Raw genomic sequence first — 21,143 nt, forward strand, 5'->3', positions numbered from 1 at the left:
CAGTGCAAAATGTGGGATATTCCCAATTATCTATCTATGCAAGGACCGGTGCTCTTGTTCTCAACTGATTCCTTTAGAGTTTTGGCTAGGAATTCTCATGGGTAAAAATTCTCAAAAGCAATTGCTGAGATAAAGTGGAGAAGAGGGAAAGAAAGACAGAAAGAGGAAGAGAGAGAGGGAAAAAAGAGGAAGAGAGGAGAAGAGAAAGAGCAAAAGAGAAAGAAGAGAGAGCAAAAGAGAAAGAAGAGAGAGCAAGGGAGAGCAAGGGAGAGCAAGGGAGAGCAAGGGAGAGCAAGGGAGAGCAAGGGAGCTTGTTAGTTATACAAAGGTCACCTGAAGATGAACTGAGGAAAAATGTTTCCCAATCTATCTTGGATTGTTTGTGGGCAGCCAAACACTTTTAGTTTAAACAACTGCTGTGACATTTTCCCACTAATTTTCTGTAAAGGTCAAAGTCAGAAAAACATTAACATAAAACCTCATATATGTGGCAAATTTTTCTTAGCCAAGAAGCACCAGTTATCCTCAAAATGTCTATTTCTGTAGGAATGTTCATTCACAGTTATTTTTTTCTTTAATGACTAGACTACAATGTTTGGGGAAAAAAAAAAATCTTACTTTTGGAAAAAAAAATCACCTTGATTAAAAATCAGCAAGTCAATAAGGTATCTAAATTTTATATATTTTAACATGATCTGTCCACCTTGCTAAAATAATAGCTCAAAAAATCAAGCAAGTCTTCCATACATTAATAAACTGTTTATAAATCAGATATTTTGTGTTTAATCTTACCTTTTAGCCAGCCACAGCTTGGTTCCCACACAGGTAATGATGTCACACAGTCCCTGCTGGAAGTCTGAACTAACAAACTGGTTTGATTCAAGGTACGACTGCAGCAAGTGAAAAATCTAAATTAAAAAAAAAAATCAAATTAAGAGTTTCTAGCCACTGCTTTTCCTTCAAATAACTATAAGATGAAACAGTTGCCTGCAAAATGAACAACCATTACTCAAGGAAAAACATGTATTCACTTGGCCTCACAGCAGATAGAATCCTTAAATCCTTAAGTTGCCCCATCTTTAAAACCCATTTTTCACACAAAACAACAGGAAGTGCTGGCAGATGTTAACCTCCATGAAGTCAAAAGAAGGCAGCTGGATGAACAGCACTCCTCTGGCCCTTTCCAACTTAAACATCCCTCAATTTTCAGCTTTCTTGCTGTGCCATTTGCTCCCGAGTGCCAGCACAACTGCCTGGGGAGCAGACTGGCAGCTTGGCACACTGGATGGAGCAGGGCTGCTTGCACTGTACCAAGGAGACAGGGAAGGGAATTACCATCTATAACCACTCTGAAGTGCTGACAGAAAAGCATCTTTATTCCTGCTCCTGAGAACTTTATTCCAGGCTCCACGAAGCAGGGAGATACTCACACTTTCCCTTTCTGAGGACTGAGCTGCTGCACTGGGGTTCTGCTCTTTCTCCCCCAGAGTTTCATTTAAAAGCCTAATAGACATGGCCCTTGATGAAGGGAAGAATTCAAGGTACCAGAATAGAAAGCAAGACTGTAGCTTTCTGGTCAGACAGTTAAAACAAAAAAATGTATGCTCTCAGAGACCCTCCTTGCTATTTAAAAATGGGTTTTTCCAAGTAGCATAGAATAAATAGAAATGTTAAGAAAAAAAATTGTTTTAAAAAAAGAATAGTCATCTAAGCATGAGATTAAAACATTGGGTAGCATAAGAAAGCTGATACCAACTGCAGAGTGGAGAGGGGCTCGCCAAGCCCAGCCCCTGTAGTGCCATCCTGCATGTGGCAGAGGGTGCATGACACACACCTGACACGAGTGACACCACCCCTATTATCCCACTTGGTTTTAACTTCCCATTCACACACAAGTGAAGAGGAAACACCTGGGTGAGGTAAGTTCTAAAGGGGAACACATGGAAAGGTGTGTTGCACTAGGGAAGCCTAATGGAAAAGATCTTACTCAGCATAAGGAATTTTGCCTTACAGCCTCAAAACTGGAAATTCTGTTCACTTACACAGCTAAGTTACATTTACAGAAAGGGCTTCTATGCAAATTGAAAAAGTACATCCCTCATTATTTACTGAAACTGACCATGTGCAGAATTTAGGAAGCTTAAGAGATATTATCAGACCATTTCTGAAAATACATATTGTGAGCATTTGATATGGAAAAACTCTTGATCTATAAGAGTATTAGCACTTCATACTTGCAAAGTGACAATTTAGTGACTAATGGATCGAGCTGGGGCCTTCACTCTGGGAAAAGAAAAACCTTTGTATGCAGACTTTTAGATCTCAGATCATGATTTCCCACATTCCAGCTGTCACTTGCTCTGGGGTTTCTATTTTTTTGTTTGTTTGCTTGTTTTGGAAACACAAGCACTGCCACATAGCATTAACTTGACACAATTTCATCTGGATTATTTTTTGTGAAATCGTTCAAGTGGAAAAACAGCTGCAGTCGTTTCAAATAAGCACAGAAACAGAAGAGATGTCAAGAGACTATCTAATCCATACAAACACTGAGGCAGGGTTTAAACATTCTTCAATGAAACAAATGCCTGACTGTCCCAATCCTAAAAACAACCAAGAAAGCAGATTCCAGAACACTTGTATGCAACTCCTCTAGTCTTTCACCCTCAAAATCCAAGCTCTTGAGGTAAGGTGTTCCTGTCTGCTCCCACTCCTGCCCTCACAGCAAACAACTTTTCTCTGGACACTATTCAGTCAGTCCAGATTTTTTCCTAGTGAGGCACTTATTAAACACAGAGATCCCACTGGGGCCCTTTGACAGGAACAATGAAATAAACTCCTGTCTCCCTTTGTCAGCAGGTGCTCTGTAGGCAAGACACATCCTGGAGAAGTAGCTTGTCTACTGTTTTTTAAAAATCTTCTGGAGTCCTCTGAACTGAACATCATTTTGTTGACACTATCTTTCTACGATGGCATTTCCAAGATCTTTTTGAATCTTCATCTGTCAATTCTAAGACCTTTTGAATCTTTATCTTTTTCTACAAAACACTTTGCAGAAGTGCAAGCTTGCAAACATTTCGAAGTGTCACCAGAGATGTCTACTTTGTCCTCTCCTTTAGTCTGCTCTTTCCTGTGCAAGTGTTTGCTTATTAAAATGGTTTACGTAAATACCTACTCAAATTAACCTTCTCCATCAAGGCACCAAGGCACTAAGCTGCCACTACTAATAGTTTCTCTATATTTTTTGTGGCTTGCCCTTAATGCCTGTTAAGTCATAGACATGATAGAAGAAGAAGAACGAAAATGGAAAATAATATTTATGCAGAAGCTTTTTATATCCTCTGCTAATTGAAAACCATTTGGTGCCTTAACCTTTCCAATTTTATTCTTCTGTGCTTGTATTCATTTCCAGGAACAACAATGGATTTACCCCTAAGCAATAATATAAAATCTGTTACACAATTATGAAGGGGCTATCATATTTTTTCCTAGCAGCTTAAATTAATTTAATCTCTTCAGCTCTGAAAACAACTCTCAAAGTGCCTTCCATGTAATGCAGAAGTAGTTTGACAGTTCAAACTAAAGGTTTTGAAAGAGAAAGAATTGTGTATACTAAGGAGGTAAAATTGGTGGATTTAAATTTGTCCAGGTAGGAAATTCAGTACTGAAAATGCAACTCCTCTGGAGTTAATTCTTTGTATGAACTGATCCTTTCAATACTATTCAGATGGTAAAAATCACAGGATATGAGCCCTATTTGAATAGTAGAATAAGAAGGTGCAACTCATGTCAGAGTTTGATGCACTCTTGAAAAGTGCTTGCATCCATTAAAGAAAACGTTCAACTACAATTTAGCCTGTTTTGACTTTTCCTAACATACAAAAAATCCTGTTTTTCTTGTTATTTCACCACAAGTCCTCTATCTTTTATTCAGGCACCCTCACCATATTTTAGACACCTAAAAAGCTTTTCCCACAAAGAAAATCTTCTCTCAGCATGAGATTTTAGAATGTCTAAGCTAAAGTGGAAATTGTAATTAACATCAGTATGTTTTATACAAAGCCTTACTTTATGTAAGTGAAAACCAGAGGCAACCAAACAAGCAATGTGTAGAAGTTAACCTCAGTAGCTCTCCACTTCCATCTCATGTGATGTGTCATTCTTTGGCTTCCATGATCTAAGACTACAAGCCAGGCAATGAGGAGTTTGCCAGTTTGCATGAGGAGGTAGCAAGTTTTATGAGACTGTTTGATATAGCTAATAAAATAGACAGGCTTTCCAGTGCATGGCTCTCCTCAAGTCCAAAATACTACAAGATTTAAAACCCTCTGCTGAATTCCTCACACATAAATGCAGTGAGGTCATGGTGCTCTTCGTGTATGTGGCATTGTTTTTTTATTACACAAAGGCAATATATTAAAGATTTTTTTTTCTTTTTTAAAGGTAGTTTTACCAAAGATTTGTGCTATCTGTGGAGGAAGGTTTATGCTGGCTGCCAGTGGTTCTCTTTAATGGATACAACACTTCACTGAGACAAAGATTGTTTGTAGTTCTGCGGAATCCTGCATTAAAGATGGTGAGTTCATGGATGCCCAGAAACTTTTTCCTCCCCTGTGCAGGCTGTTCAGAGCCAGGATATTACACCAACAGGACAGCAGAGATGTGGGAACCCAGGACATCCCTCTGGCTGCCCAGAACGGCCAAGACCCCTGCCAGGGGGCTCAGAAGCCCTGGCACGGAGCCTAAAACACCTGTGGGTTTGATTATGACCTGTGGAGCAAATTACCAACCTCATATGAAGATCAGCAAGCCACAACAGTTTAGGCAGAATAATAGTGAAGTTATCATGGGGTGGAAAAGTAGATTTTGGGGTTTCTAGAATGGGGTTTCAAGAGGCAAGATGGAGGGATCTGGGCGTGTCCAGCCTTTCTCCTTCTTCTTCTTGGCCTCCATCTTCTGCTGTGATGTTGGCACTTACAGATTGGTTTAGAGTAGAAGCTCACTGTCTAACATAGGTGATAGGTATTGGAAAGTAATTGTAAACATTGTACACATAGTTTTTAGGATAAAGACATAACACCGCCACGGGGGCGGGCAGAGTGCCTGGAACTGTCCTGCTGGACGGACCTCAGCAGGGCAGCAGAAAATTTTTTATAGATAAGATGCAATAAACAACCTTGAGACTGAGAAATGAAGAGCCCCCAACTCATTCTTCAAGGCGCTTGGTTGGGAAAAGAGACTTTGAACAATCTCGGGGTCATGGCAACCAGCAAAAGATCCCGAGACTGAGACTGCCCATCAATCTGGACAAGAGTTGTTAAAACAGCGTAAGCATGGCAAGTCCAGATACTTGGATACATGATGGGACATCTGAGACCACTCAGTCCACAAGGCTCTGACTCTGAGTCAGCATGCCCTAAGCTGCTGCAGGTAAAACCACCTGCATGGGAGAATGACTTAGTGCAAAATAGACAGAAAAATCCCAAACAAACTCCACGAAGCCAGTCCAGGTGTGACACTACATCCTAATGAGCAAAACCCAAGGACTCAGCATGCCAAGGAAGCCACGTTCTTCTCTTCAGCCATTCCCAACTTCCAGAACCTTCCTTGGAGTTGTCAAGGTTTCACCCTGGTTTTTCAGCTGTAGAAGGCTCAAGAAGGAGAAAAAGCAGAGAAGGGTGGGGGAAGGAAGAGAAGCAAAGGAATAGCCAGCTTGGTTCCCCTCTGGTCAATCAGCACACGTATCCTTCTGTCCTGTTCACATCCATCCCCCACCCAACAGCTTTCAGATGCAACACTCTGTCCTGACATGAGAAAGTTGAGTGTTTTCTTTGTACCCAAGCAGGCCTTAAGACATAACATCTGCTATTTTCTAAGTGCTCATTTTGGATGATTAAGTGAAAAAAAATGCACATTGCTTTTTTAAAAATAAAAACAAATACTTAAATGGCTAGACATCAGCTAAGTCAAAAATGTAAATCAGCAAGAGACATTTTTTCCCCCCACACTAACTTTGATTTGATATGCAGCAAATCATTGTCTTGAGAAGCTTTCATATCAGCTTGAATTGCTGGGAAATACACAATTAAAATAATGAAGCAATGGAGTGATGGAGGAAAACTTGTATCAAACACAAAATTTACCTAGTGCAAATTTATTTTGGTGGCAAGAATTCTCCTGCATACATACAGAGACATTGCAAATACAGCACAACCTTTCAATAGCCACAAAGTTAATCTAGCATGACACACTTTCTAACAAATTAAAATTAACATTTCAGAGCATTAGCAATAATTTTATAGGAGGAACTACGGTTTCTGAAATTTATAATAAACTTTTAATTTCCAACATAAAACAATGATTAGCTGGATACCTGGTGTACATGAGCACATGTTTGCATTTGAAAGAAAGCACAGTCTTCAGCATGTTGCTGCACCAAATGCCTTTTTCAAATAATGAAATTTTCCAAAAACAGGTTATCCAGTTGCATACTTCTCAGTGAAGTAGCAACATTGAGCTTTCCTCCCCCCTTAAGATGACCTGAAACAACAAAAACTTTTTCATGCATGCCCTCAGCTATGTTAAGTACACAGTACAAATATTCACATTCCTAAGTGCAAAACTGAAACAATGCTCCCAGTGTTCATTGCAGTGCTTACTGGGGGGGGGGGGGGGGAAAATACAAACCAAAAAACCAAACTGACATCACCCGAAACTTAACATTCTCAACACATATCCTTTACCTCCCTAAAAAAAATACAAAGAATACAGATGTTTCAGCAGCTGAAAGAAAATACTGTGTAAATACTCAGCTTTCAAAAATATGCCACTCACCAGGTTATGAAGGTTTAAGTAACATTGGAGGGCAAAAAAAAAGAAAGTGTTTGCAAAATGGCAGCAGTAGAAGATTTACTGAGCTAAATGTGGGTTTTCTGAACAGCCCCATCAAAAGCTTTCCCCTGAGTATTAATGTGCTGGTAAAAAACCCTCAAACATAAATTTTCTTTTCTTCTCTCATTTAAAGGCAGATAAAATTTTATTCTTCTTCTATGCTAAATACATCTGCCAAGTTATCTCTGTATTCTGAAACTTAGGTCCAATGTTTTTTTACTACAGCCATGTAGATAAAAACTGGCAAGCTGCTGTGACAGGTGAAGGCATTTTTATAAGTATGATAAAAAGTTCGAAGTTACAATAATTAGCTCTAGGGAAAAACAAGTCTTAAAAATCCCCTTTTTTTCTTAAAGATGAAAAGCGCCAGTGTGATAATTACAATGGGACTAAAAAAACCTCATCTACCCCCCCACCCATTTGCCAATAAGATATCCATACACAAATAGATGGGAGAGTTTATAACTATCTGCTTACCACCCTGCTCTGTTAGAAATTGGTATTTGTGGAAAAGTAATATAATGTTTTATCACCAGAATGTGGTATGAACACAGTGCCTGCAGTCCATGCTGATGTCCCGGGCAAAAGCAGCCACACACACGGCAGAGTTTAAAATGAGTCCAGAGGCACGGGGCACAAAGGTGCTGCACCAGGCACTGCTGGAGGCACCCTGTGCTCTGTGTCCTCATGACCCAGACTCTGCCACACTGAGGTTTAACAACTCTGTAGATAGATCAACTCTATTAGTCATTAAGGATTTTCTTCACCTGAGGTATTTAATTATGAGAGAAGTTTTTATCTGGAGCTTGTGAGAGAGAGTAAATATTCTGAATTTATTTCCCCATTTAAATGGCAATATACTGAAGAGGAATTTCAAATGTTTATCAATTCTCTTGTCACCCACAAACAAATGTGTTAGAAAAGCCATCATTCATCTCACAGTCCTAGACCATTTAGATATACCAAATTATTATAGCATCACCCCCTTTGCTCCTACCATTTCCTTTCTTAGAAGTCTTTCATTACATAATAGTAGTTTCACAACTAACAGATCAGATTATCATTTCTGCCAGAGATACATTATGCGATTGCATGTGGATATTGCTTCCTTAAAGTTGTTTTTGTATAAACTAGTAAATGTAGTCTGAGGTTCAACAATTTCCTTCTGCAAATAATTTTATGAAAACTGTATAAAATCTTTTTCTTTCTTTAAAGCAACAGCTGGCTCACAATTCAATTTTTCCAGAATTTTAGCTTTGTTTTGTCAGAACATTTCATTATCTAATTTCCCCATTTTGCTTTATTATTCATGAGAAATTATGGAACTTGAATCCCTCTTCCAAATATATCCACCAAAATTCATGAAGCTGGGTTTATACATTAATTAAAAGTTCTTTTGATTAAAATGAAGGGAAGCATGTTTTGATTTAATTAAGAAGTAAAAAAGGCTTGAAAACATCTAAATAATGAATACAATACCAGTTTACTCTGTATAACTCAGCAAGAATAACACAGCTATTTAATAAGCTGAAAATTATGAATGTGGCATAATAAAGTTAGAAGATGCTGAAAAATAGCAAAGTTGCTTTCTTCTCAGTGACTGACATATCAGACATAAAACATACCTCATTAAAAACGTGTTTTTCACATTTAAGATAAATGCATTTTTGCCTAAAACAAGCCCAACAAAATGTGAAATTTCACAGATCAAAATTCTTGCGCTACAATTTTTATTAGGTTTTTCTCCAGGTTTTCCTTCCTATTTCAGTCTGATAAAAGTGAATTGCAGCTTAAAATTTGTGTATGTGACTCAAAATTTTCACTGGGAGAAAACAAAACAGTGAGAAGTTTGCTGCCAGGAAACAGCAGATTCATTTCACTTGGAAGACCCAGCTGAATCTTCTCTTGAAAGTACACGGTTTGCCACAGAAACCTGATATGAGGTCCCACTTCATCATTATTAGGACTTTTTTACCATTAGGATTTAAGCTACCTTTTAAGCTGTCATTCAACCAAAGGTACATGTGCTGGGCAGAGAAACCCAACCAGAAGGACTGGCTGATGAGCAAAGAGAAAACCCCAATAAGCAGGCAGGGCTAAGAAAAAGCAAATCAGCTTGATGAGTCAAAGAAAGAAAAGGCAAACCTGAGTGGGTCTCACACACATCCTCCTAAGCAGCCAGCCTGACCAGGGATGAAAGAGGCTACTGTGGAGCTGGTGGCATTTCCACTTTCTGCAAACCTCCCTATTATCTTCCCACAACATGTAACTAACACCTGTAAGTCTAGAGAAATGAACAAACCAGGCTGGTGGGAGCAGTTTAGAACTGTCCTCAGCCTGCATTTCTAATCAGAACAAACAGCAGCAAGGATACAATGAAGTCTCTTCTTCCAAATCTATACTCTGTCATCCTAAAACCCCAGCCATCATTTCTTAATCCAGCTACCTCAAAGGATATAAAGCCACACACATACACACCCCAGCTTTCTTTTCCCTCTTCCTTTTTTTTGAGGGATGGCAGTGAAAAAATTTGAAATTCTTTTTTCCCAGGCTATGTCTTCATAACAACTCCCCTGTACATACCCACACAAAGGAAACAAATGCAAATAATGACCAAGGCCCACATTCCTGTTTACTGAGGGATATTTACAATTGGGAGGAATATTGTCAGCTACCCCACTGACACAAGGAAGCTGACATGGTAAGGGACACAGCATGAACATGTTTATCAAGAGTGCTCAGAAGTACACTGCCACTTGACCCTGCAGCTCTGCTGGTTTCAGCAGAGGTGATCTTCTGCCTCAGGAATGTCTGTATTAACACACAAGCTGAGAAAATAATTAGAAATAAGCTAAATCAATCTGATGCTTTTAGTTCCCGAGTTCACATTATAAAATAAAATGAAGTAAAGCTTGCAGCTACAGAAAATTATCTACTTCTATCAACTAATAATTTTAAACTTACAGAGGAGAAAATATATACACAGGTCTCTCTCAAACATGAGAAAAATATTCAGAATTTTTAAAGTCTGAGGAATAATTTGACACATGAAAAGTCCCAGTGCAGCTTGCTATAACCATGGCAATAAAATTATTAAAAAAGAAAAAAGGTGATGTCTTTCAAGGTTGTATTACAACTTCTGAAAGCTTTTCCCCATTTGTACATTGTCAGTCATAACCTGTGACTGTACACGTCTCTGTGCATGAGGATCAACTTCCACTGCTGCTTTTTTACAAGAATTTTGTCACCATTAATGGCTCCATTTGCATCTGAGGAACTCAGTATTAGCAACTGCACTCTTTTGTTTAAACTCTAAGCCAACATTTCAAAGCCTGCTGAACTTAGGTAAGATTGATTGCTCTTCCACGCAGGGATTGCTGCACCTGAGTGCAAACAATAGGGCAAATGTTCCTCCTTTAAAGAAAATTCTCACCCAGTTAGATGCAGGTAACAGGGGGAACATGGGAGGCTACAGCTCTGCAGATGCATCAAACCCCATCCACGCTGGTGCCCAGACCCCCAACTCAAATGGCAAAATCCTCCAACACACAGCAACACAGCTGAATGCAAGTAAAACTCACAAGAATTTTCCTCTGTCAAAACTATCCCTATAAAAGGGAACGAACAACTGAAACATGCAATAAAAGTAACTTTATGTCTAGACAGCATAGCTGATGGGTGGGCTTAACTTGCAGATAAGTTAAATTGAATTCCAAGCATAAACATTAATAAGTAGTTCAGCTTTACAAGGGTGGTACATAAGACAACTGGAAAGAAGAAGGTGCATTTAATACAAACTGGTTTCCTTTTTACTTCTTTTATTACAGTAACATCTAAAAATTAATTTGTGTGAGAGGATCCTACTTAGCTGCAACATGTGGGAAAAAAGACAATCCTCAATCCAACAGCCCTCCTGTATTTTCAGTCTCACTGGACTACAAGGCAGCACTGTTCAGCCCAGGTGTGTGTGGATCCAGACACCTTCCAACAAGCAAGACCATGTGAGAGGAAAGAGGACTGGCTCCCTGAAATACACAACATCTCTACTTATTTTCTATAAATGGTGTAGAAATAAAGCTTTTACTTATGTAACCACATATTGTTTCTCAATATGACCCCCCTCTCCCATATTATAAAAGATTATAGAATAAAGTCTTGCAGGCAAGGAAACAGAGATTGATTTATTTGAAATACAAAAAGGATGCATCTCAGAGACAGACAATTCAGATCCCATAAGTTCCAATTCATAGATAGTAGGCATGTGCACGAGAATTTATGGGAGGAGAAAAAAATGCCAAAACTATGTTTTAAGTATACTTTTTTGGAAGCACTTGGCTCTTCAGAAAACACAGAGGGAAGAATAGCTAAGTGTCAGTACAATATAGATTGTACAATCAAAACTGCACTGAAAATAATCAACAGTATTTCCTCAGAGTTCTGTCAGTTTTGGACCACTGATCATACTAAAGTTTTTGAAACTACAAAGTTCAAAGAAACACAGAAAACTCGCAATGAAGTTTAAACTACAGCAAATACATGAATCATCCTACTGCTGAAGATCAGCAGATTTTTGCCTTACACATATGGACAAGCTATTTATAAATTTTCACTTCCCATCAGGCTCAGCATGATGTCAGCTTACAATAACAAGTTAATGTTAATGTTTTCCAGTAATTTCCACAGTGCCATTTAACTGCAAGTGCCCCAGCCAAGGTAAACTTAAGGGCAAGGAAAGGGCTAACTGCATAATCAGAGAGCAACATTAATGAATTTTTCATCTCTGCTTTGAACATTTGGAATTCTACCTGCAATGTATTTGCCTTTTGTTCCCCAAGTCTAATCTCACTAGTGAGCTGATTACATCTCCCCCAAATGGCTCAAGTATTCCTTCTGATTTTAATTAGTGACAGTGCTTCATCGCCTTGTGGATTTTTTCCCCAGACAAACAAGCATCCCACGCTATTGCAGCAAGTGCCAAACTCAAAGCTAGCAAACATTTTCCAAGCTCTAGTAAGACCATGCTCTTTGTTTTACAATCAGCAGCACCACAGCAGATGAACACTGCCTTTGTGAATTCACCAGTAACAGACAATATCCAGAATAAAATGACTAAATTTCCTGGGGGTCTTCTCTACAGAGGAATTAGAAGCTGGTCAGAAAGATCTGCTCTTTATTGTTATTTTTCCCCCTTCTCTCTTCCACTTGTATGCAATTGATGTGTTTTTGATATAAGGGAATGTCAACAGCAACAGTTTTTATGTCTGAAAAGACTTTTTTGAAAAATAAGTTCTTCCAACACTTTCCCTTACTCAAGACCACCCTCTCCAACATTTGCACATGCTTGCCTTTGATTTTATTATCCCAAAGGAGTACAGCTGTCTCACTGTCTCTAAGAACAGTTTTTCAAAGCCACTTAACCCTCTGCTCAGCTTTGGATATTGAACTGCACAGAGGTTGCTGCCTTCTGAACACACTGGTGCCAGTGGCAGATGTTACCATGCCCACCATTTTTTTTGACACCACATCCAGCTCAAGTTTGACAATTTCAAACATCCTACCCAGGTTTCTAATGAAAGCAAACTCCCCATTCCCTTCAGTCACATCAATTAGGTTAGCAGAGGCCTGATATTGAAATTAGAATATTGAAATTTATTTAAATAACATCCAAATATTGAAATCTTATTTGGTTTTGCTGAAATGGCTCCAAGAGGACCACCAGCTGATCTGTGGCCACTGCAACACCCAGCAGCCAGAGGACAGTGATGATCAGCTGCATGTGGAGTGCTGTGCACAAGCTGTTTGCAGAGCATGAGCCTACACAAATCCTCTGGCATTAGGGTCTCAAAACCGGCAACGAGAACAAGCAGGCACCCATTTCACTAAAAGCCAGATTGGCTCAAGGCAGCTGAAAACCACCCAGCATTAGAGATGGAAGGGACTATTAGGATACTTCATGCCCTTTTCATTCAAATAAACACCAAACACAAGTGCTAAGAGTATCTCAATGGGTTCTTCACTGTGTTATCCCTTTGCAATCAGAACCAATCTGGTTGTGCTTGTGGTCACCTCCACCTACCATGGCCATGTTCTGTTGCTTCTGTAGTTTACCAGTGGCTACAATTGCAAAATCACCCACTAAAATCAACAGTGTCTTTAGTTAACAGATTAAACACTTTATTTTACTACCTTTATATAAACTAAACCAGAATCCAGGGAGAGCTTGTGGTTTCAAGTCACTTCAGAGTGTGAATTTGGCAGAACAGAAGTGAGTGGAAGGCCCTGCTACCCTCACTCATAGCTCCATTACTCGTTCATAATCTCTGGTACAAAGCAGATAAGAGGCACCACACATTGAATGGCTCCTCAGCACACAGATCTTGTGTGCATCTCCCCTATCACCATTTTTAGAGAGGTGCCTGTTCCATACCCTGTCCTCAATCCTAATCACTAAGTATCCACTGGTTATCAACAGATTATGCTGGGGATTGATGGTTTATGTTGGAGAATCATTCCATAAACCTGCATTTTTTTGTTGTTTTTAAGCAGCAAAATTTACTACAGATCTAAAACTACAATAAAGCACATATTAACAGTACGACTGCTTCAAATAAACTCAAACACTAAAAATATTTCAATTTGGCAAAAAAAACAACAAAATGAACTAGCAAGAACATGTCAGAAGTTAGGGAATCCACAGAGGTAGTTAAAGAGTCTACTAAAAGTCCACAGAATCCCATGGTTTAACTGCACTCGGAAAACCAAAATAAATTTATTTGAAACCAAGCTTCTTCTTCCCCTCTCCAAACACCATTATGCATTTTCTGTGCACTTGACCAGTCTTGCTGGCTTTACAATACATTAAATATTATCAGCCAGCCGCAAAAGGGGAGCTTTATAAGTAATTTATAAATTTATTTACTTGATGTTAAGGTGGATGAGTTCTCTTCTAGTAACAGATAACAACAAAGTAAAAGCTCTTTGGTGAACAAGGCGAAAGGCAAAAATAAAATACTTTCTGGTGACATTATAGTTTTAACTACATAAAGTTCTCTCTGTGAAAAGATGCCTTACAGACAGCATTGTTTACAATACAGTAGCAATAATGAGTATGAAAGTTTTGCATTAGAAACCGTGAAAGAAATGAAAAAAAAATCCTCAAATTTAACACCTTTGTTTTAGTTACTGTACAAACTGTGAAAATTTCATACTTGTCACCCAAAATAACCCACTTTATTCCCAAGAAACCAGGCTAATAAAGAAAGACCCAAATCAAGTTTGTCTAATTCAGTTCTGTGACAGCACCTCCTGCTCACAGCACTGCAATGGAATGGCACCGTCCAGGGACACCTCCCAAGTGCTTCATGCTTCTGTAATTGCAGAACTGCAACTGCTTTGAGGATTTTTGTGGTGCATAATCATGGTGCTGTAATTCTATTCAAAAAGTTGTCTGTGTAAAACCCCAGGGATTTTTTACGTAGATAAAAACCATACAAACTTTGTTCATGACTGAATGCAAAAAATATACAAGTGACTCCCAGCTTCTAAACCCTTCTTCCTGTTGTCATATCCAATAAATATCACTGTTATAAAACTGAATTAAAAGATAGCATGTGAATGGAACATTAATTCCTCTGAAAGGAAAAGGCTGATGGAAAACCGTTAGTAAGACTCAACTACTCAAAGAGTTGATGAAGAAAGTACTAAAGGCTGTGGTGGTTACAAATGTCTCACTTTCTGAGGAAATCTAATAGCCTACTGCACTAGGAGAGAGAAAACCCAATTAGTTACTGCTGTAATAATTTGAGAGCTGGACATGATCAGTTTAGGAACATTTGCAACTTGACTTAAGAAATACTTAGGATGAAATAATTTATTTGGACCATGTGATCACAAAACTTCAAAAACTCGACAGGAAATTGACTTCTTCAACTGTTCACAAAGTACCACATTACATAAGACTAAAAACAGCTTTAAATGTCATTAGAACTCTTAACTCTTGTGTCAAATTGAATTAAATGACAATGCTATATATTCAATGTATCTGTCTGAAAGACTAAATTAAACAATTTTTTTTCTTCTCTACAATAGGGCTTTTCAGAAAAATGAAAAATTATGAAAATTAAACAACGCTAAGAGCTACATTACTTTGTAGCTATATTTCCTTCTTTAATACTGTGTCTCTATCATTTCTACTAACAGTTCCTATTTTTTTAGAGAAAACAATATTCTCCCTTTATTGCTAAAGGCAGTGTGATATTTCAAAGATAGCACTTTTTTCCTCACCAGTGATCACTGAGTACCAAGAGGCCATATTGTGCATATTTCAAAACTAGTTAAACATAAAAAGCTCATTTTGGCTTTCATAAGCTTTTTTTCACTTCCAACAACTAAAGATGCTTGATACCCTGAGATGATTACACCAGTCTCTTTGAAATACTTCAGGTTTTCCATGGGCTGCAGTTTTATGCTGCAAGACAGCATACACACTCAGAGCATATGTTTTTTATTAGATGTTACATCAGGATATAACAAAGCCTAATAAAAATCTGGCAATAGGGTGTATATGTGAAGTCTTTGAGTGTTACTATGTCCATCTCTACATCTTCCAGAGCCTTTTATGGAAGTGGGTAGTATTCACTAGATGGGAAAACAGGAGAATCACCAGAGCACACACATATTTTTATGCTGCTATTACTAAGTTTTCTATTAACATAATAACCTAAAAAGTATTAAGCATGTAGCACATATCACATAACATACTGACAATCTGATTTAATCTTTCTTCTTTGTCTTGGGTTGGTTTGGGTTCATAAGTGACTTCATTCCATAGAATGAAGGCTCTACCTTATTCTTATAGCACAAAATAATTCAATAGGTACAAAAATCAAGCATGCATTCAAGCATGGCTCCACCTTTATTTTCTGTGGGGAAAAAAAAAGTGAATATTGTGCTCTTTACATTTCCTGTTCTATTTGCCAGCCTTGTCTGTTTCACCAATGAAACAAGAGGGACAGAACCTTGGAAGAATAGATGAAAGATTTTCTGCACTTTACAAATGTGAGCTGAGCATTTGTAATTTGTGAGATGTGAGTTTGCTATAGAAGTGTTTCATAGGGACCGAGAGAAGTTGGCTTTTCCTACCTTACTTTTTTTTCACTTTTAAGACTATAAATTTAATATTATAAAGCTAAACAAATGCATGCATTTGGACTGGTGAAAGGAAGAAAAGGTGCTAAGAGAATTCAACCATACTCAAGTAAAACTCAGTATGAACTATAAATGCTCAATATCTTCCATTTACATCAGATCTTTAGTGTTGAATTCATAAGCAATTTCTCCAAGTGAAAAGGAAGGTTTAATGTTGATGCATTTGCACCAAAAAAGGATGGATCAGATTTTCAAGATGTAAATTTTTCCCAATATATACCTCTGTCACAAAGACCTTTCTGCAGCTTTGAAAGTACCTCTGTATTTGAGGGAAAAAAATTAATAGCTACTGCTTATTTTTCACAATAAAAACAGGCCAGAATGAACAACTACAATCTGCAGAGGTTACCTGCCAAATAGAGATTGAGACATTCATTGCAGATGTGAAGATGCACTGAATCTGAAGTTTTCACTTCTGAATAAAATCAATATACAGATAGATTTGGCCAGCATTTCTAACACCATTAATTAATGGTAATTACTTCAGTGCAATAAGCAACAAAATACCACAACAGCAGCTATTCTGTAAGAGGATGAGGTCCAAAACAGAGATAAAAAGGAGCAAACATCTGAAAGAAGAGCTGGTGGGAGAGAGTTGATAGTGAGGGTGCCAGAGGAAACAGGGTAGAGATAACAGAGGCACAAGCAGCTAGGGAGGGCAGAATAGAAGCACCTGCTGCTTATCATTCCTTCAGAAGCCTTATTAATTCTTTGGTTGTTTAAAGCTGTGGGGGAGGTTTCCACACTCCCAAATATCAAGGAGACTCTGATGATCCAAAGACAACTGGCACCTTTTATGAAGCAGAGAAAAGGAGGAATCTCGACAGGTGATAAATTTAGAAGCATCCGTCACCCTCTCAGCATCTCCCCTTGCTCTGTTCTGCAGTTAGATCACTCCTAGACTGCTTCCAGCACCTAAGGAAGGCTCTGCAGGGTATACCAAGTCCAAGGGAAGCCATATTTTTTCATCACCCAACTTGCAATCCACATTATCACCATTCTGGCCTTGCACAGGACCATCCCCAGGAGTTACACCACGTGCTTGAGAGCATTGTCCAAATGCTCCCTGAACTCTGTCAGGCTGCTGCTGTGCCCATTCTGTGGGGAGTCTGTTCCAGTGCCCAGCCACACTCTCTGCTGTTTTCCTGATACCCAACAGAAACCTCTCCCCGCTCAGCCTCATCTTGTTTCCTTGATTCCTGGGCACACAAGTGAAGAGGCCAATCCTGCTCCTCTCCTCTTCCCCTCTCAAGGAAATTGTAATTGCAATGAGGTCTCCTCTCAGTCTCCTCTTCCCCAGGCTGAATAGACCAAGTGACCTCAGCCACTCTCATGTGGCTTCCCCTCAAGGCTCTTCATCAACCTCATGGACCTGCTCTGGACACTCCCTAACAGTTTCATACCCTTCTTACATTGTGTCACCCAGAACTGCCCCAGCACTGGAGGTGCCCCAGTGCAGAGTAGAGCAGGACCATCCCCTCCCTTGCCTGGCTGTAATGCTGTGCCTGGTGCCCTCCTGGCTGCCAGGGCACTGCTGACTCAGATCCCACTTGCCACTGACCAAGTGGAATATGAGTCAAGGTCCCAGGGTCCCTTTCCATGGAGCTGCTCTCAACTTCTCATTTCCCAGTCTATACACCCAACCAGGGCTGCCCTGTCCCAAGTGCAGAATTGGGCACTCATCACTGTTAAACTTCATAGAGTTGGTGGTTGCTCATCTCTCTAATTTGCTAGGGTCTCTCTGCAGGGCCTCTCTGTCCTCAAGGGAGTTGACAGCTTCTCCCAGTTTACTGTCACTGGCTTTTAGATGAGGTTTTTAGCAGAAATGCCCCAGAGCTGGAATCATGTGGAACTAGACAGTGGAAAACAAACTGTGCTTCAGCAGAGCTTTGCTCCTCACACTGCCCCTGACCTAAAAGCAAAACATGCAGACAGACCCTTACAAGGAAGGCACCACTTCTACTCCTCCAAATAAACTCTCCACTACTAGGTACAACCATAACAGAGCTTCTCCTTGTTAATCACACACCCACATAAACTTTCTGTCCCATGTACTCCCCTTTATGTCTGTGAAATGTCTGTACAACTCTTCCTACGCCTGCATATCCATTTACTGTTCTTTTCTGGCCTATGCATAAACACCATTGGAGGAACAAAACCAGAGGAACACATTTACAGAATATGTTCAAGTTCAGATTCAGCCATTTAGAGCCTCAGTAAGAAAAAACACACTTTAAGTCAAACAGCCATGTGAAAAAATATTCCTAGAAAATTTTAGCACAACAATAACTACTTAAAAAGTGCTGGTATTTTTAAATACTTAAATACATAAAGGCAAGAAAAAACAGTAGTAAGAAACACTACTGAAAGAAATGCCTGTGACATACAAACATTTTAAAAAACCAAAGTAATTAACATGCATTAAATTGGTTAAGACAGAGAAAGTACACTATGTGATTTGATGCATTAACACCCTTGATACCTATTTTCACACACTGGAAAAGTGTCTTCTTGTTTTAGTTAATTTTGTCTCACTTCCTTAGATTTCCTGGTTTTTCCTCCTTTCTTCCTTTCAATTTTTGTTCCATTATTCAAGAGTCTTGCATCCTGGTCCTCAACATTGCTCAGTCCTTACTGAGTAGTTACCCACTTACAAACACTCATCCTATCTTCATTCAGTTCTCCCACCCAGATTCTTTTGAAAGCCCATTTTTCCAGCTTTCTCTTCTTTTCATGGAGAATATTCTTCTCTTTTGTAAACAGGCTGAGAGAGCTTCCAAAAAACACAGAAGGCACCTTCCCCTATTTCTCACTATAACCTAAACTTCTGAAAACACAGAATAGTAAAAAGGCCTCACTGTATGTAAGAATTTTTCATACATCCTCAAGCAGTCAGAACTTATCATGGATGGGTATTTTTAAAAGTATATCCATAAAGTGTGTTCAGGATTGTCTTTCATTTGGCTCTGAAAATTTTAAAGACATGGTTCCTAGATCAAAAGGAAGGGGAAAAAATCTTATGTGGGTTGGATGGAAAATATGTTTTGGGAGATGAAAAATGAACTCCATGGAGTACTAAATTAATCCACTGCACCACCTAGGAGAATATTAAATCTTCAGTAAGCTTTACAAGTTTCAGCTTTTCCCTTCCCAACTGTAAAAACATCCTCTGCCAGTGACAGAGTGATAGGATTGCTTTCCTGACTAATCATGAGGGATACTTATAGATTCATAATGCAAAACAGGTGCAAGAAATATGCACAGAATGGAACACTTAAAAATTCAGACTTCACAACAGTTCAATTGTTGTTCTGGGAGGTCTAAATCAAATTACTCAGCCAGTGCCTAGAATAGTTCAACTCTCTTCAGGAAGACTTCAGTAATGAAAAGTAAAACACTGTGCTGAAAGTTGTTTTTCACATGTCCATCATTTAAAGACAAAATAACGTATTCACAGTGAAAACTGTACCTATAAAGAGGATTTCTCTTTATTAACACCTAATCAAAGTTGTTTTATATAACCACACTCACAGATAAGTGTTTTCACTCCCTGCACTATTATCCACACACAGAGCTAGAGATGCCAGGTTGTAAGGATGGCTGTAACTGAGCACCAGGCAGGGTACCTCAAATGGCCACACACAGGCACACAAAACTTCTGCTAGCAAGGTTACAGGAGCTTTTATTCATAAAGGAGTGGGACTAGGTGCACTAGAACAGGAGGGCCAAAACATTTGCAAAGAGGGGACAACTGACAGGCTCTCCCTGGCACAACCCAGAGTAATCATTATTATAGTTACCTCTCAATCAAAACAGTAGTTGTTTTCACTGACTGATGAATGTTGCTTATTCTGTACTAAACCATGTCTTTTTTTTTTCACTAGAAAGAGGTGACCCCTCTGAAGGTTTACAACAACAGTATCTTTGCATATCCTTAGCTGCTGTAGGAGGGAACTCAATTTTGCAGAAACTAAAGCGACCTAATATAGTTGTAAGAGCTGTGTACATCTATGCCTTTTTGAAAAGTGGTGACATGTCCTAGGAAGTCAGAGACAATATTTGGGAGCATTACTAATTACAGTTAAAGCAACTTCAAAGCAATGCACAACCAGCAGGGCTGCCCAGTCAATCAGTTGGATTACGTGTCTTTTTCTCAGTTTGTTTTTTTAATTAAAAAAACAGCTGAAAGAAAACCTCTGGCAAGATCTCATCAATGACTCTCTTTCAGAGACTGCCTCCTCCCTTTCCTGGAACTCAGCTGTATTTCTGTTGCATTCATAGATACAAATCTCATTCTCAAATGCTCACTGCCTTCTTGTATCAGTGTACCCCTACATAACAGTCAATACAAATTTACAACATAAAGAAATGAGACAACTGTTCTGTTATTGCCAGCTCCATATAAATGATGTTTCCAACCAGACATCGGTATTTCTTTTTTGTTTGTACTAATCTTAAAAGTAAGGCTTATCTTGAAATTGAGGTTAGAAGAGAAAACAGCTGAAAGGAAGTTTCCCTGGAAAACATTTAATTTTAGCAGGTTTATTTCTTTGATCAGTAGACAATGTAAAGTTTGTTTACTATATTGAGTTTTTATAAGCCAACATTGAACTGCTACACTTCAAACTTTACTGCCAAGACAAATAAAATGTAATTCACCATAGACAATGTTTCTAGGCTACTGAATAAAGCCAAGTAAACAATACACTACTTCCGCATTCATTCCCTCAGAATCTGGAGATCCTCTGTCTTCAAAACAAAACAGGAAAAAATATGGTCACTGCCAATACTGCTGCTAATTCACATTAAGGATTTTTAGGTGAAATTCATAAATAGTACACCTATCTCTTTGACCCAGCAACAAGGATCAGAATCCAAGAACGACCTTCAAAATGTATTTGACTTGTCTCCTCATATTCTCACACCCTAATCACTGGAGTCCATGGGGTTTTATTACCTATTCAGTCCAATAAAAGGCAGGTCCAGTGACTGCTTGGGAGTTCTCCTTCATGCATCATTCTTCCCTGCTTTATTTTCATGTTATT

The 21,143-nt window shown here is 38.8% G+C and overlaps 1 protein-coding gene across 2 annotated transcripts in view; it reads right to left on the minus strand.

Annotated features, from left to right (window-relative positions):
- The window catches only part of THADA (THADA armadillo repeat containing), a 151,855-nt gene that overhangs the window by 59,760 nt on the left and 70,952 nt on the right, over positions 1–21,143 (minus strand). The window contains exon 29 of one of the 2 annotated variants that reach the window (XM_036381088.2): positions 793–908. The exons of the other annotated variant lie outside the window; for it this stretch is intronic. Coding sequence (XP_036236981.1) covers positions 793–908 — 116 coding nt within the window. The remainder of the gene's footprint in view (positions 1–792; positions 909–21,143) is intronic. 2 annotated transcript variants of the gene reach the window in all.

The sequence above is a fragment of the Molothrus ater genome, chromosome 3, assembly GCF_012460135.2.
Source record: "Molothrus ater isolate BHLD 08-10-18 breed brown headed cowbird chromosome 3, BPBGC_Mater_1.1, whole genome shotgun sequence".
Taxonomy (NCBI): Eukaryota; Metazoa; Chordata; class Aves; order Passeriformes; family Icteridae; genus Molothrus; species Molothrus ater.